General features: G+C 38.1%; 1 protein-coding gene across 13 annotated transcripts in view; it reads left to right on the plus strand.

The window, feature by feature from the left end:
• The window catches only part of baz2ba (bromodomain adjacent to zinc finger domain, 2Ba), an 88,684-nt gene extending 72,923 nt beyond the window's left edge, over positions 1-15,761 (plus strand). For 6 of the 13 annotated variants that reach the window (XM_016555285.1, XM_016555508.1, XM_016555661.1 and 3 more), the window contains 18 exons: positions 1,440-1,505; positions 1,778-1,918; positions 3,415-3,666; positions 3,990-4,213; positions 5,207-5,281; positions 5,512-5,740; positions 5,852-5,914; positions 6,704-6,845; positions 6,942-7,723; positions 9,120-9,387; positions 9,550-9,705; positions 10,761-10,921; positions 11,008-11,309; positions 11,810-11,945; positions 12,052-12,198; positions 13,002-13,285; positions 13,376-13,519; positions 14,339-15,761. In XM_016555285.1, coding sequence (XP_016410771.1) covers positions 1,440-1,505; positions 1,778-1,918; positions 3,415-3,666; positions 3,990-4,213; positions 5,207-5,281; positions 5,512-5,740; positions 5,852-5,914; positions 6,704-6,845; positions 6,942-7,723; positions 9,120-9,387; positions 9,550-9,705; positions 10,761-10,921; positions 11,008-11,309; positions 11,810-11,945; positions 12,052-12,198; positions 13,002-13,285; positions 13,376-13,519; positions 14,339-14,495 — 3,729 coding nt within the window. In that variant the 3' untranslated portion in view covers positions 14,496-15,761. The remainder of the gene's footprint in view (positions 1-1,439; positions 1,506-1,777; positions 1,919-3,414; positions 3,667-3,989; positions 4,214-5,206; positions 5,282-5,511; positions 5,741-5,851; positions 5,915-6,703; positions 6,846-6,941; positions 7,724-9,119; positions 9,388-9,549; positions 9,706-10,760; positions 10,922-11,007; positions 11,310-11,809; positions 11,946-12,051; positions 12,199-13,001; positions 13,286-13,375; positions 13,520-14,338) is intronic. The other 7 variants (XM_016555430.1, XM_016555586.1, XM_016555722.1 and 4 more) reach the window with 3 other exon arrangements.
• Positions 15,762-16,281: the final 520 nt, after the last annotated feature.

Here is a 16,281-nt window from a genome sequence, read left to right on the forward strand (position 1 = left end):
CACACACACACACACGCACACCCGGAGGTGGTAGGTGGAAGAGAGCACTGGTTATTCACTCCCCCCACCTACAATTCCTGCCGGACCTGAGACTGGAACCCGCAACCTTTGGGTTACAAGTCCAACTCTCTAACCATTAGGGCACGACTGCCCCCACACTAAAATGAAAATTCTGTCATTCATTAATTACTCACCCTCATGTTGTTCCAAACCCGTAAGGCCTTTGTTCATCTTCGGAACACAAAATAAGATATTTTTGATGAAATCCAAGAGCTTTCTGACCCTGCATAGACAACAATGCAACTGACATGTTCAAGGCCCAGAAAGTTAGTAAAGACATCGTTAAAATAATCCATGTGACATCAGTGGTTCAAGCTTAATTTAATAAAGTTACGAGAATTCTTTTTTTGCGCAAAGAAAACAGAAATAACTACTTGATTCAACAATTTCTTCTCTTCCTTGTCAGTCAAAATTACAGTTGAACTACTGATGTCACGTGGACTATTTTAACAATGTCCTTACTACCTTTCTGGGCCTTGAACATGTCAGTTGCATTGTTGTCTATGCAGGGTCAGAAAGCTCTCGGATTTCATCAAAAATATCTTAATTTGTCAATCTTATTAAGTTCTTACGGGTTTGAAACAACATGAGGGTGAGTAATTAATGACAGAATTTTCATTTTTGGGTGAACTATCCCTTTAGCACCCTTGTTTTTAAACAATTTAATTTGTAGATCTTTTAAGTCTGACTGCAAAGTGGTATCGGTAACTGAAACTAACGTGATGCTACATCCACACCACTAGATGTCAGTATGAATCCAAGACATTGGTAGCGCAACATAAACAACAAATTACTGAGTGCACATTTAACATTATCCAACAGTCTGTGAGTTCTAGGTAATCTCAGCCATAAATTGGTTATTTGCCAGTTTTACATTTTAAAGAAAGATACTCAGTAAGACCTGAAAAGTGTATTAAGAAAGTAAATGGGGTCAATTATGATTTCATGTTGACTTTAAATTCATAATAACAGTGACATAACAACATGCTTCACTGTAAGGACAGGACATTGAGGCTGAGGGAAATCTGATGTATTTTCCCTAGTTAGCTTGTAACAGTAGCTACGCTAATCTAACTCAAGATGCACCGACAGCTTTCCTTCTCTGACCTGCCCATTACATCTGTGGCTTTTCTTTTAGCTCTTTTGTTCCCGTCTGATCAGCTGTAACACATGTTTTTGTGGCTGCCTCATCCTGGCCATAGCAATGTGTCCGTTCTACACCTACTTTTTTCTTTCTCTCTCTTTCTGTGCAACATGCTAAACCACGCTGATCAGTTTTATCGTCTGTCTCTGGCTTTTATATTTTATTTGTTTTCTCTGTGTGGATCTGTATGCTCTGCTTTCCTCCACTGAACGATGGAATCATTCTGTCTTTTCAGGAGAGGGAGAGGAGGAGACAGCACGTTATGCTAATGAAAGCTGTGGAGGCTCGGAAAAAAGCTGAGGTGTGAAAAACGAAATAAATAAATAACGGAACACTGTCCTTCACCACTCCGCTCTCCTCTCTGCACCTCAAGGCTTTCTCACGTCACGTCTACCTGCTCTGCTACATTCCCTGAATGTGCTTCACCAAATAATTTTGATGTAGTTTGATAAAGTACCCTAAACATTCCTCATTCTTCAAAACAAAGTTTTCTTGTAGAACATAATACCCTAATGTCAAACAAGCCTGATGTGGCATCCAACTGGTTAGAAAAGTCTTTCTTCCACCCCGCAGGAGCGCGAACGCCTCAGGCAAGAGAAACGTGATGAGAAACGCCTCGACAAGGAGCGGAAAATGGAGCTCCGGAGGCTGGAGCTGGAGATGATCCGTGAGATGAAGAAACCCAATGAAGACATGTGTTTGACAGATCACAAGGTAATGGAACTGGATATCGGACAAATTTTGCATCGTTTAAAAACAACTTTAACAATAATTTATGAACCCTTTATTTAGAAAGCTTGTTTTGTAAGATTAGCATTTTATTGATGAGCTATTAACATAAAGACTCATCCAATCAGAACTCTCGGAGGTATGATGTCATACACGTATCCTAATCTTACCAAAGCGCTTCACAGTGAATTCTCCTGAGACAGAATACTGCCACCTAGTGGTAATAATCATAGCGTTTTGATGAAAGTTAGCAGCCTTGAATCTTAGACCAGGAGTTTTCAAACTTTTTGATTCTTATGAACTTAAATTTTGTCAAAGACCTCATTCTTAAAATATAATGGCTGCTAATTTCATGTATAAAGACCCATTTTTACAGTGTGAAAAATTAGTATTGTCATACTGTACAGACAATATGTTTCCATAATTAAGTAAGTAGCTTTTATATTATAACTGTACTAAAGACAAAACTAATTATTATATCATTATCTAAAGCAGGGGTTTGTGATGGAACTGCAGGGGGTTCATGCGTTGATGAAAAGCTTAATTATATCTTATGTAAAATTAAAATAAATAAATGGGGCTACGCAATAATTGCGATATAACTTAGTGTGATTATCAAGTCAAAGGCTGCGATTTACTTAAATAACTGATAGTAATAATCTGATGTGCTGCGTGTTTCAGAGTAAAGCATGCAGTGCGTGTAATTATTATAATTATGAAGTTCATTTTTTATTTTACAGTGCAATTGTAATTTACAGCAGTAATATATTTTTTACTTCATTTTTTATAATTAGAGTTACTATTGCTACTGCTACTATTAATTATTATTATTATTATAACACCTAAGATCTGTTTTTTACTTAAGTAAATTGTTTTTATATTAATTAATTAATAAATAAAATATGTTTATTTATTATATATTTATTGATCTGAGTTAGAAACATCCTGGCTTGGACAATAGGCAGTAGGGATGTAATGGTATGAAAATTTCTTATCACGATTATAGTGACTGGCAGAAAAAATTCTCGCAAACTGCGCCCATTTGGTCGCACACTGGAGCCCTGTGCAGTACAGTATTTATTTATCCTCAGTTGTTCAAATCGCGGTAATCGAATACGGTTATAGTGATAATTAAAATATGAAACGGTAATACTAACCGTGGGGTATTTTATCACGATTTATCGTCAAACCGGTAATCATTACATCCCTAATAGGCAGTAAGGTGAAAGGCCACTCATAAACAAACAAATATACAAATAAATAAATAAATATTTAAATGCTTAGTACGGTGTCTAATGGAATGAGAAGGGAATGTTGAATCACATGAACTAAATCAGCTTGAAAGACATTTCTTTTGCATGATTTGAGCAAAAGAAGCAGACTTGATACTATTCTTGTCAGATTTCATTGCTCATTTGAAACATGATGTTTACAAACATTTTGTCTCACTTGTTTCTCTATATTTCTCTGTCCCTCAATAGCCCCTTCCTGAGATTCCTCGTATCCATGGTCTGGTTCTTCCCGGGAGTGTGTTTGCAGACTGCCTGATGGTGGTGCAGTTCCTGCGGAGCTTTGGGAAAGTCCTGGGCGTGGATCCCTCAGAATTGCCCACTCTGGGTATACTGCAGGAGGGACTGCTCAACCTGGGCAACAGCATGGGGCAAGTGCAGGACCTGTTGGTCCAGCTACTCTCGTCTGCTGTGTCCGACCCAGGATTGCCTCAAGGACACAGGGTGAGGAGGAAATGCCTGGAGGTTACTTCACTGTGATTGTCAATAGCAATAAGTGTACTTTCAGGCCTGTTTACACCTGCTATTAACATCTGTCTCAAGTGACCCGCTCACAAGTGCTCAGCAGAGACACATTTCTGTTTACATCTGGTATTAACATGCGCCTCCTGTGAGTGCTTGTGATCAAATTTAATCGAGGAAAGGGTCTCTGGTTTAATGAACACATAAATCACTTACTAAGTCAGTGTGCCACTGCATATGAATGATCTGTCTATCTTTGGTTAAAAGGGTTAGCAGAATTGCAACTGTTCCCTTTTCTCCATCAGGCTAAGTCTATCTTGGGTGACCACCTGACCAATGTGGGTCTGAATCGGGACAATGTGTCTGAGGTTTTGCAGCTGTACATGGAGGCTCACTGCTCTCAGACTGAGCTTGCTGATCTTACTCTGAGTCTGAGGACCAAAGCCTTTCAGGCCCACACGCCGGCTCAGAAAGCCGCTGTCCTGGCCTTCCTGGTAAATGAGCTGTCCTGCAGTAAAAGCGTGGTCAGGTAAGAAACAATAAATTCCACTTATGTTTTCAGAGTTCAGCTGCAGTGATTCTTGATGTTTACATTAGTACAGAGCACAACTCTTATACAAGATGGCATTTTTTTAGTTATCACAATATATACATTACAGCACAATTTTTCAACTTTGATACAATAATACATAAAGATCAGTTAACCGATTTTTGTCAAAAATTCAAAGTTGTTTTTATATATGCATAGACCATTAACTGAATAACATGTTAACAAGAACTTTTAAAATGAGGCAAATAAATATTTTTACTTCAAACAAACAATATTTTTTTTGAGAAATATGTCACATCCCTTTTAACATTAATTCAAAATCAACTAATTACACCTATGCAAGACATTCTCAAACTTAAATGATTCATGTTTGGACTAGAGATTACATTATTAAAGTGATACAGGCTTATAATCTGTCAGGCCTGCCTGGGCAATATGAAATATGCATCTTGAAATAATACTGCGTAAAGAGGCAGTGGAGAGGTCACACAGTGTGACGGTCACAGAGCTCTTAAGACTTAATGCATGTGAACACAGGAACCTCAACTGCTTGGGTTCATCATGTGAAATTATTACACATGTATATCTGGAATCTACCGGGGTTATTATCATTACCTAAAACTATTAAAACATTATTTTATAAAAAAAAAGAAGCTGAAATAACATAAAATAACAAAAAATATAAATGGTTGATTGAAATACTTAAACCTAATAAAAATTGGAAATTAAGTTAAAGCACTAAAATTAGTAACTGGGAATAAAAACTAAAAAAGGAAAAATTAAACCTTAATACTAATATATTTTTAATATATAGTTTTTGTAGTATAAAAAATGAAAAAGCACATAAACCTAATAAAAATTACAATTCATTTTAACAATTATTAATTAAACTAAATAATTAAATTAATAGTTATAATACTAAAATAATATTGGTATCTACAGCAGTATAAAACTGTTTGTGTGTTTTTGCAGTGAGATCGACAAAAGCCTGGAGCACATGAACGTGCTGAGGAAGGACGAGTGTATTGTGGAGGGCAAATTGAAGAAGTGAGTATCAATATTTTTGCCTGATTTATACAAACATAATGGCTGTATTTCAGGACTTCTCTTCCTAGAAGACAGCATTTTCAGCTATAATAGATGTTCAAACATTTGAATCTTACTAGGCATTAAACACAACCAATGTTTCCCTTTACTGACTGTAATAGCTGTGCATTGAATGCACATATCTTAGTTTTGTCACAAACTAATCCGAATTTCTGCGTATGTTCATGCAGAATGAAAATAATCTACGCTAAACGGACAGGGAAACGTGAAGCAATCACTGGAGGGGAGGAGCCTCAGGCTGCGGGCGGCTCCGCCATTGGTCACAAGCGCAAGAGGAAGGCTGGGGATAGTGATGACGATGATGATGAAGATGAGGACAGTGAGGATGCAGGGGATGAAGATGAAGATGAGGAGGAGGAAGAGGCTAAAAAGGGAAAAAAGGTGGAGACGTGTGATGAGGTAAAAGGCTGTCATTTTGAGTGCAGTTTCATACATTACATTTCATTACTTTAACTTTATTTAGCAGACATTTTTATATTGATTGAGCCTGAATATGTGTGTGTGTATCAGGATGAGGGAGACCCAGCCACAAGTGTTGAAGAGCTGGAGAAACAGATTGAGAAGTTATCAAAGGTAAATTCAGATGTCATAATTTATGGCTGCATGATTTAGGGATTTTTTTTTTTCTTCCCCCTGATAAAATTCGTGATTGCAATTTAAAATGTTTTGTTGTTTTTTTTGTTGTTTTTTTTATGAAGGTCCAGGTTTACTGTGGTTGTTTTTAGGGCCATGCAATTTTGTAATTATATATCAATATAACTATAAAATATAAATAATGAAAATTATATTTTAATTATTACATTTATTATAATAATTATATTATTAATAATAGTACTAAATAAAAATATGAAACAAAATAAGAAATATTACTATTGTGTTATTTTATTTTAAAAAACAAGTATATAAGAAAAATAGTACTACAATTACAAATAATGATAATAATTACAAGTAGAAATGTACAACTTATATTTATGTTTTAAACATTAAACCATCAAGTTTATATTTTGGAAGAAAAACGCAGGGAGCTCGTATAGCTTCTCATTTGCTGAAAACAGTTTATATGTTTATAATATGGTTGGCGCATATTGTGTCTTAAATGCGCATTATAAACGACCATTATAAACGATGGAAATGAACCGCTTCGAGACACTGAAAACACCAGATCATGAGCTGCTCGCGTGTAAATGAACACAGTGCCACACTTCACTCTTAAACACGCAGTGCATATATTTATTTACATAAATTGCAGCCTTTGTGATTTTATATTTGCACAAATCCATATTGCAATTTCAATTTATTGTGCTGCCCTATTATAATTACATATATAGTCCCACAAAAATGTGTATTTCTGTGTGAGTACAGCAGCAAAACCTGATCCGTCGGAAGCTGTTTGAGTCGTCTCATGCCCTGCGGTCCATGTCGTATGGGCAGGACCGGTACCGCCGCAGATACTGGGTCCTCCCGCAGTGTGGAGGAGTTTACATAGAGGGGTTAGAGAGTGGAGGTGAGTCTGTCTGCCCATCCCTCCATCCATAAATGCATTTGCATACAGCCACACCATTAATTTTACACTAATTATGTTTTCATTCTGTCTCTCATGTAGGGGTCGAGGAGTTGGAGAAAGAGCGTGAGAGGCTGAGAAACTTTCCAGTGCGGGTCAAAGAGGAGCCTAAGGAGGAAGTTCTGCAGCATCATCAGCATGACAAGATACAGGGGGCTGTGAAGGAGGAGGTGAAACAGGAGGAGGAGAAGCCCATCGATCCTGATCACGAGGCAAATAAAGAGATGCGCTCCTCCCCCCTAAAAGACCAGCAGGAAACAGAGGTTGCGACCACGCCCCCTCAACCTCCAGAGCTCCGCCCCTCACAAAGCCCTCAGTGTCAGGAACTGCCTCGCACACCTGTTGGGGCCAAGGGGCTCTGCCACACCCACAATGGCTGCCCGGCAACAGTCGCTATGGAAACTACATCAGCATCATCTCCAGCTCACTCTCCAACTACCTCCAAGCTGACAGAGGCCAGCAGCCCGAGCGCAGAGCACACAATCCCTCCTCCTCTGCAGCTGGGCATCCCTGCACACTTCCTGCAGCCGCAGCAGCTGGCGCAGACTCAGCTCCTGGCCAACGACCAGCTGCTCAAGGTCCTCAGCGAGCGCAGTGGGCACTGGTTTAGCCTGCTGCCTCGCTCGCCCTGCGACGACACCTCCCTCCTCCAGCCGTCGGCACACGGGCAGTCCTCACCCAGCAGCAACACCGCCAGCACACGGCCCAAAACTCCACCTCCACCATCTACCTCCTCTCCGCACCATCACCTGCTTCCCCTTTCTGCGTCTGCAAGCCCTCTGAACCCCTCACCTGGTGGGATCAGCAACCTCAGTTTTCAGGTAATTACACATCCTACTTGAAATATATATTTCATATTTACAGTGTCCAACATGATAAAGTGACAAGTAATAAATCTCTTTCAAGTTAATTAGCACTTTTGTCCTAACCAAGATATTTTGTAGTTGTTTGCATTCTATTTCTTTCACGTTACTTTAGGTCGCTCCGCACACAGTGATATATCAATGGTTCAAAGTCTTGCTTCACATGGCTATATGAAATATGCCTAAGTGTGGTGATGATGTGAATGTTCGAACATGTTCTGATTGGTTGTGATTGTTTAATGTTGCACCAAATTGAAAATCTGAAACCAACAATTCTGAAACTAAAATACAATATATTTTAAAAAGCTATCAAATTGATGTTATAATAACATACAGTTAACTGAGTGATGTTCTTTCTTTAACATACAGACAGAAATGTAATATTGTTTAAATTAATTGACTGTATTATAAAAAGTTGTCACTTGTGTCACTGATCAAAGTAATGTAGCTTTAAACAAACTCAAGTCAGAATTAAATTAGAAAAATTATTAGATATTGAAAACATGCACCTGAAAGTTAAAAAAGTCTTTATAAAATAGTTATTTTAAATATTTCTTCTAAATTGCGTGGCTCAAATCTAAATAAATGGCTCTCACCTTTATGAAGGCCCTCCATTGTCCACAACAATATTCAAAGGCCTCTTGACTGTTCCAGTTGTTCATGATTTACTGGATAAATATTAAGTATAAGTATAAAAAATATATATATATATATTATGTATGTATATATATATATGTATATATATACACCTTGCTAGGTGTACTGTGTTAGGCTAACCGAGACTTGTCATTTGCAAAATGTTTTAACTTGGAATAACCAAAAAAATGTATATTCATTATAAAGATTCTCATGTCGTTTTACGATTTTGTTCGTTTACATGACTTTTCCGGGTCTAGAAATCACACATTTAAAATTAGGCTTCTTCATATATGTGACCCTGGACCACAAAACCAGTCAAGGGTAGGACATTTACAAAATATCTTCATGGAACATGATCTTTACTTAATATCCTAATGATTTTTGGCATAAAAGAAAAATCGATAATTTTGACCCATACAATGTATTTTTGGCTATTGCTACAAATATACCCGTGCTACTTATGACTGGTTTTGTGCTCCAGGGTCACATATACAGGTTTTTCCAAACAGTTGTACAGTAGGTGAATTAAAATAGGAAATATCTTGATTTTAATGTTTGCTTTCTCTTATTTTAAATAATTTGAAGTCATTTTGATACCCCCTTGGAGGTTTGTTGAGGCCCCGTAGTGGGCCCCAGACCACTAGTTGAGAAGCACTGATCTAAATGAAATGGATGCTCATCATGTATCTCATGCATTCTCATTATCTCCTCCCAGGTAAAGCCAGGTGGAACGCTGATTGGTTTGCCTTTGGGCAACTGGTCCGGTGGGGTCATCAGCCCCAATCTCCACCTGTGCAGCAGCCCCCTGCACATATACCCCTCAGTGGAGGGCAGCGCCAGCCCCCTGCTGGCACCCAGCGTCTCAACCAGCAAAAGTGGTTCTCCTGTTCCCACTGGGGAGAAGCTTATATCTGCTTCTTCTCCAATGGCACTGGACCTTCCTAGGAACCACGACCACCCTCAACCCCTGCCCATACCAGAGAGTGAGTGCAGTACCATCAACTAAATCACTCAGATAACGCAAACAAATGCTACTCCACCTAGCTGTTAAATGATAATGTTGCACTTTCACTTTTCTCAACAACGAGTCATTAGTCGAGTTTTGTTTGCGGTTGTTGATGGAAATGTTTTTGTCTGATTGGCAGACATGCTGCTGGGCTGGTGGAAGGTGACAGACATGGAGGAGCTGAAAGCGCTAGTGAACGCTCTTCACAGCAGAGGCATCCGAGAGAGAGCCCTGCAGAAACAGCTGCAGAAATCCATGGAGCTCATCACGCAGACCTGTAACAAGAACCGAGAGGGTGAGTTCAATCACTATGAAATAACACAATGTTCCTGCGTGTGTTTTATCTTACAGATTTAGCCATGGAAACAGTTCAAGCAGACAAAGGCTGCCAGAGATTGTTTATTGATCGTTAACCCATTTTAACATATTAACACATTTACCTAATTTGTGATAAAATTATGGAAAAAGACCTTCATACTGCATGTTCCTTTTTAGATTAAATCCAAGGAAGACTTATAACGAAACTAAATTTCATTTCATTTTTTATTGTTGATTTCTTCCATAAAAGAGGAACTGAATGTTTTAAAACTGAAGTATATGGTAACACTTAATTTAAAGGGATAGTTCACCCAAAAATGAAAATTGTTGTAATTTGCTCACCCTTTACTTGTTCCAAACCTGAATGAGTTTCTTTCTTCTATTAAACATGAAAGAAGATATTTTGAAAAATGTTGGTAACCAAACAGTTTACGGTAGCCATTGAATTCCATAGTATGGAAAAATATACTATGGAGGTCAATGGCTACCGTCAACTGTTTGGTTAATAATTTTAGTAAATGATGACAGAACTTGCAGTGTTACAGTGTAATTATTAGGGATGCACCGATACCGATACTGGGGAAGTCGTGGCCGAGAGTCGGGCTCGTAACCCAAAGGTTGCGGGTTCGAGATACATTAAGTACTGAGTAATATTAATTAACAACATATACTTGGTTTAGGGTTAGTTGCATGTAATTATGCACAAATTACTGTTATAACTGATGTAAGAACAAGTAACAAGCGTACTTTAAAATAAAGTGTTTCCCAGTATATTTTTTAAAGAAAAGAAATGTGAGCACATTTTGGCAAATTCAGATTTGAGGTTAACTGATTAGAATGCAAATAAAATAAATCAGAATAACCACAATTTACAATCTGACTTGTTTGCAGTCGTAAATAATATTCATAAAACACTGTCTAACCGACTCAGCCGAGCATGCAGTTGTCAGAACGAGCTGAATTGTGCTGTGATGTGCTTTACGGGTGTGATTTCTCCTGGGGTCTTATGGCTGTCTTATTTTTTGTTTGCAGTGGCAGTTATGGAGGTCTCAGAGCTCGACGAGGGCCAGGTTTCCGTGGAGACGCTGCAGGAGTGGTGTGTGGAGGAGCAGGCCATGGAGACCGACATCGCTCTGCTGCAACAGGTGGAGGAGCTGGAGCGCAAAGTCACGTCCGCCAGCCTGCAGGTCAAGGTGAGCTTTTGTACAGCTTCCAGAAATGCATCAAATCGTTGTCATTTCTTCTACTAACCTATACCCCACAATCCTTTGCTTTTCAGGGCTGGACATATCCTGAACCACAGTCTGAAAGAGAGGACCTGGTCTATTATGAGCACAAGGCCCTCCCCAAGCCCCGCCCCGGGGCAGAGTCTCAGGAGGAGCGAAGCTCGGAGAAAGGCCTGGTCCGTCGACCCAGCAATCCGCTAGACATCGCAGTGGCGCGATTGGCAGAGCTGGAGCGTCACATTGAGAGAAGGTACCTGCGGAGCCCCTTAGGGACCACCATCCAGATCAAACTGGATAATGTGGGTACAGTCACTGTCCCCGCACCTGCTCCATCCACTAGCGCTGGAGGGGAAGGGTAGGTCATCCAGACTGCCAACCTTCGTCTCTGCTCCTCCTCATCCTCCCCCTCCCCCTCTCTCTGCTGGCTGGGGCTTCTCTGCTCGTCCGTCCATCCGTTCTCACCCTGGCTCCAGTTTCGGATTTTGGTTCTCGTGCTGTGTTTCATTTTTTTTTTTCTTCCTCTCGTTCCCTTGCCTGCACCTTTCCTGTTTTTGGCTGCATGGTTTTAATCAGCAGTGCACAGACGGAGTTTAAAAACATCAAAACTTGATTTGTTTTCTAATACTTCTAAGTGCATGGTACACACAGCTCTCCGTCCTCATGTATGGCTGTGAAGTCATGCCACAGAATTCTATCACACTATATAGTCTGTGTGTGTGTGTGTGTGTGTTTATGTGTGTGCTGCTGAAATCTCAGGGTCTCAGCCACTCAATTTGATATAGACATTAAGGACAAATTACAGGTTTGAAATAAACCCCCTCTCTGATCTGTGCGTTGTGTTTTTGTGTGTCACAGGGGAGAGGAAGAGATTGCTCCGGGGATGAAGCTATGGCGGAAGGCGCTGAGCGAGGTACGCAGCTCCTCTCAGCTGGCTATGTGTCTGCAGCAGCTCCAGAAATCCATCGCCTGGGAGAGGTCCATCATGAAAGTGGTAAGTCATGTCATGCACAAACCACAGGGTTCACTTATTTTGTTATGCATCTACAATATATGTTGCAGACAGTTGCCATACTTATATGCCTGTTTTTTGTGTGCAGTATTGTCAGATGTGCCGAAAGGGTGATAATGAAGACCTGCTTTTGCTGTGTGACGGCTGTGATAAGGGGTGTCACACCTATTGCCACAAACCTAAGATAACCAACATCCCAGAGGGAGACTGGTACTGCCCTGCTTGCATCTCCAAGGTAACCACCTCCAGTTCACATCATCACGAGTACAAGTCTCATTTGCTGAGGGGCATGTCTCTGAGATGATGAGCTTATGTCTATATGTATGCCTGTTATTTATATATTAAGATTTTTGTTATTTATGTATTTAGATAATTAAGATACATTTTTTTATTTGAATTATTTATTTGATTAAAAATACAGTACAAACTATTGTTAAATATTTTTATAATTTAAAATAACACTTTTCTATTTGTATATATTTTTGCATTTTATTGATATCTGTGATGCAAAGCTGAATTTTCAGCATCATTACTCTAGTCTTTAGTGTCACATGATCCTTCAGAAATCATTCTAAAAATGCTGATTTGATGCTCGAGAAGTATTTCTTATTATCAGTGTTGAATACAGTTGAGCTGCTTAATAATATATTGTTTTTGTGGAAACTTGTGATACATATTTTTCAGTGTTCTTGATGAATAGTAAGTTCAAAAGAATAGCATTTATTTAAATGCTCTATTAAACTCTATTAAAACACTGGCCTATTAAAAGGATTTGTATTGCATACCCCTTCTTGCATTAATAATAATAATTATGTATTTTTTCTTAATCTTCTCGTTATTTTATCAGTGGAAATGACGGAAAGTGACTGCAAGTGCTGATGAGTTATAATTATGTACTCTAGCACTGTGAGCAGTTATGTGTACTGTGTTCATTGACTTATTTGGAGTGTTATTAAGTGTATTCATATATGTTAATGTGTTGTAAACATGTAGCAGTATGAACCCGTAAATCTGAACTAGTCCTGAACACTCTTTCAGGCAAGCGGTCAGTCACCTAAATCTAAGAAGACTCCGAATCGTGCACCACCAGGCACTGGAGGAAAAAAAGCAACAGAAGCAGCCAAGAAAAGCAAGAAGCAGACTGAGACATGTGAAGAAGAAGCCACCAGCAGCAACAACAGCACCCCAAAGAAAGCAGCCACCACCTCCACCCAGGCCAAGAAGAACACCTCCACCCCCCCAGCACCCAAACCGGACAGCCCTGCTTGTGTAAAAAGAGCCAAAACAGCCAGAGACAACAACCGGGACCTGGGCCTGTGCAGGTATCACCCGCATTCTGTTACTTTCTGTGTGTATTCCTGGATTTCAATGTTTGTTTTAATGCAGCTCTCATGTATGTTTGAATTTCTCAGGATTCTGTTGGCTGAACTGGAACGTCATCAGGACGCCTGGCCCTTCCTCACACCGGTTAACCTCAAATCTGTCCCAGGGTACCGCAAAGTCATTAAAAAACCCATGGACTTCTCCACTATCCGTGAGAAACTCGTCAGCAGCCAGTAAGTGTCTGTCACTCGGTTTTGAAAAATGTGAAAAACTAAAAGCTGGGAAGGTGGCATGAAATACGGGAAGATGAAAATGAACCAAAATTGAATTTGAATAATTATTTAATTTATTAAAATAAAGCTTTTATAAATTGTATAAAACAAATATGTATAGTTAAAAGCATTTTATTTTGAAAATTATTTGATGTATTAAGATTTGTATTAATGCTCTGGGATAAAATAACTCAAATAAATATTGATAAGCATAAATATAAATGCACAAATAAATAAATAAGCAAAAAATATACACTATACAATTGAACATATGTCCACATCAAGAAAATAACAGCAAATAAGAATTATCTCCATGTATCCTCAAATAAAATACTTTTAAAATGTAAAAAAATCCATTTATAAAAATGTAAATGCCTAAATTAACAATTTTCCTTTTTAATGTACCTTTTTAAACCCTTTCCACCAAAATAAATGACTGAAATATACATAAAATATTAATAAAAATAATAAAGCAAATAAATAAATGCTACACAAAAATATCAACTTTATAAATGAACATAATATCCATGTCAATAAAATCACAATAAATATAGGTTATGCTCTATGTGTCCTTTAAAATATAAAAATTCCATTCATAAAAACTTAATTCCCTAAATAAACTATTTTCCTCTTAACAATACAAATAAAATATATTTAGCACTGTCTTCCATTATGTGTAGCACATACTTACATACAAAAAAAACTTTAAGTGTTATATGATTCTTTAATAATGAGATGCAAATGCAGTAACTGATTTTTTTCCCCCCGCCTGTTCTTTAGGTATCAGAATTTAGAAACGTTTATCATCGATGTCAACCTGGTGTTCGACAACTGCGAGAAGTTCAACGAGGACAACTCTGACATCGGCCGGGCCGGGCACAACATGAGGAAGTTCTTTGAGAAGCGGTGGACTGAGCTGCTGAAGCAGACTAACTGAGGTGGTCTCGGACCACCACGAGCTGTCATTTCAAACCTGCGACCGGGGCTCAAAAGCGGGGGAGTCGCAGCTCTCTCTTTGACACAGAGCCTTCAGGACCGACCAATCCCACATCAACACCCAAAGAGACACAAGACAGCGGGTGTCTTTGTGCAATACCATTTCCTTCTAGAAAAGAGAAATCGCACTGAAATTTCAACCATCAGAGCTGTACTAAGGAGAAAAATCCCTTTCCACTACTTGTAAATATCTTTTTATTTTGGTTTTGTATTTTTACTTTATCGTTAATATTATAGTGAATGTATTTAATTTTTTTAATGATTATTTATGACTAAATAAAAGAAAGGTCCACTCTTCATTTTCTATGAAAAGGAAGAAACAGCAAAACTGCTTTAAATCTAATGGAATGTTTATTTGTTTGTTTTTCCTCTCCAAATATGAAACAAAGCCAAGAAAAAAAAGAAACTGTTTACACTGTTCTGTGCCATGTGGCATCAGAGTATTCAACCCTCTGAACGTGAATTAACGGCATCACTGTACACACACACACACACATACACACACACGCAGACAAGCAGGAGGCACCCATGTGTACATACTGTCTATTAATGTCAATATATTGAGTCTTGTTTGGAATGATGTGTACATATTGTTTCAGACATTGGATATTGTTTATGCCTTAGAACGTTTGTAGCGATTAATTTTAGTCTTAAAGTGATTAATAATATACATTTATTGTTTGTACAGTATATACATATCCTCTACAAAACACTGTGGTCTCCTTAATCTTAAGTAGTGCCTGCCCTTCAGAACAGGGTATAGGGAAAATAATTTGTTCTTTTTTTGTTTGGTTTCGTTTTTTCCCTTTTTTGTAATGTTATTGTTTTCTTATATACAACACATCAAGGCCTCCACTCAAAGGCATACTGTACGAAACTCATATCTGAACCCATATGAAAGCTGGCTGGCCCCAGAGGCGCTCAGAGATGGACAGCAGGCGTTCGGTAAGCACCCGCGTGCGTCGTGGCCCACTGGAGGCAGCTAGAACAGAGTTTTTTTGTACCTGCGTCAGAGTACTTGAAGTTATTTTATTTAAAGATATTGTGGGAAACAAATGGTAGCGTTCTTTTTGTAGGAGCATTATTTTTCACTAGTGTGTGCGTGCGTGTGAGTGTGTGTGTGTGTGTATGTGAGAGTGCGAGCGTGTGTTTGTGCGAGTGTGTGGATGTTTGGCACGGACTTATTAAAAGGATGTTTTTAAATCCAGACAGTGTCTAATGTGTTATTTTATTCCTTAGCAGTGGTCTCGTTTTCTTTCATTTTACGGGTCATGTTATTAGTGAAAAATGCATTTTTAAATTAATATTTTACTAAATTAATGTCTTTATTCACCATTGTTATTGAAGTGTTTAACCCATATATACACTGAACAAAATTATAAACGCAACACTTTTGTTTTTTTGTACATAGAAAAAGTCTTAGATCTTTGAGTTCAGCTCATGAAAAATGGGGGCAAAAACAAAAGTGTTGCGTTTATAATTTTGTTCAGTGTAGGTAGCAAGAAGTTTTTTTTTTTTTTTAAAAGGTTGAAAACAAATTGCCATTTTCCAACACATTAGGACTTGAATATTTAACTATTAAATATTTAAGATTAAGGTTCCTCTAAATATTTTTCTTTCATTCTTTTTATTTTTTTATTTTACTGTTTGTATCTTTTCATGAAAATAACTATATATATATATATATATATATATATTTTTTTTTTTTTTTTTTTTTTTTTTTTTTT

This window comes from Sinocyclocheilus rhinocerous, unplaced genomic scaffold (genome assembly GCF_001515625.1).
Source record: "Sinocyclocheilus rhinocerous isolate Xijiao unplaced genomic scaffold, SAMN03320098_v1.1 scaffold2596, whole genome shotgun sequence".
Classification (NCBI taxonomy): domain Eukaryota; kingdom Metazoa; phylum Chordata; class Actinopteri; order Cypriniformes; family Cyprinidae; genus Sinocyclocheilus; species Sinocyclocheilus rhinocerous.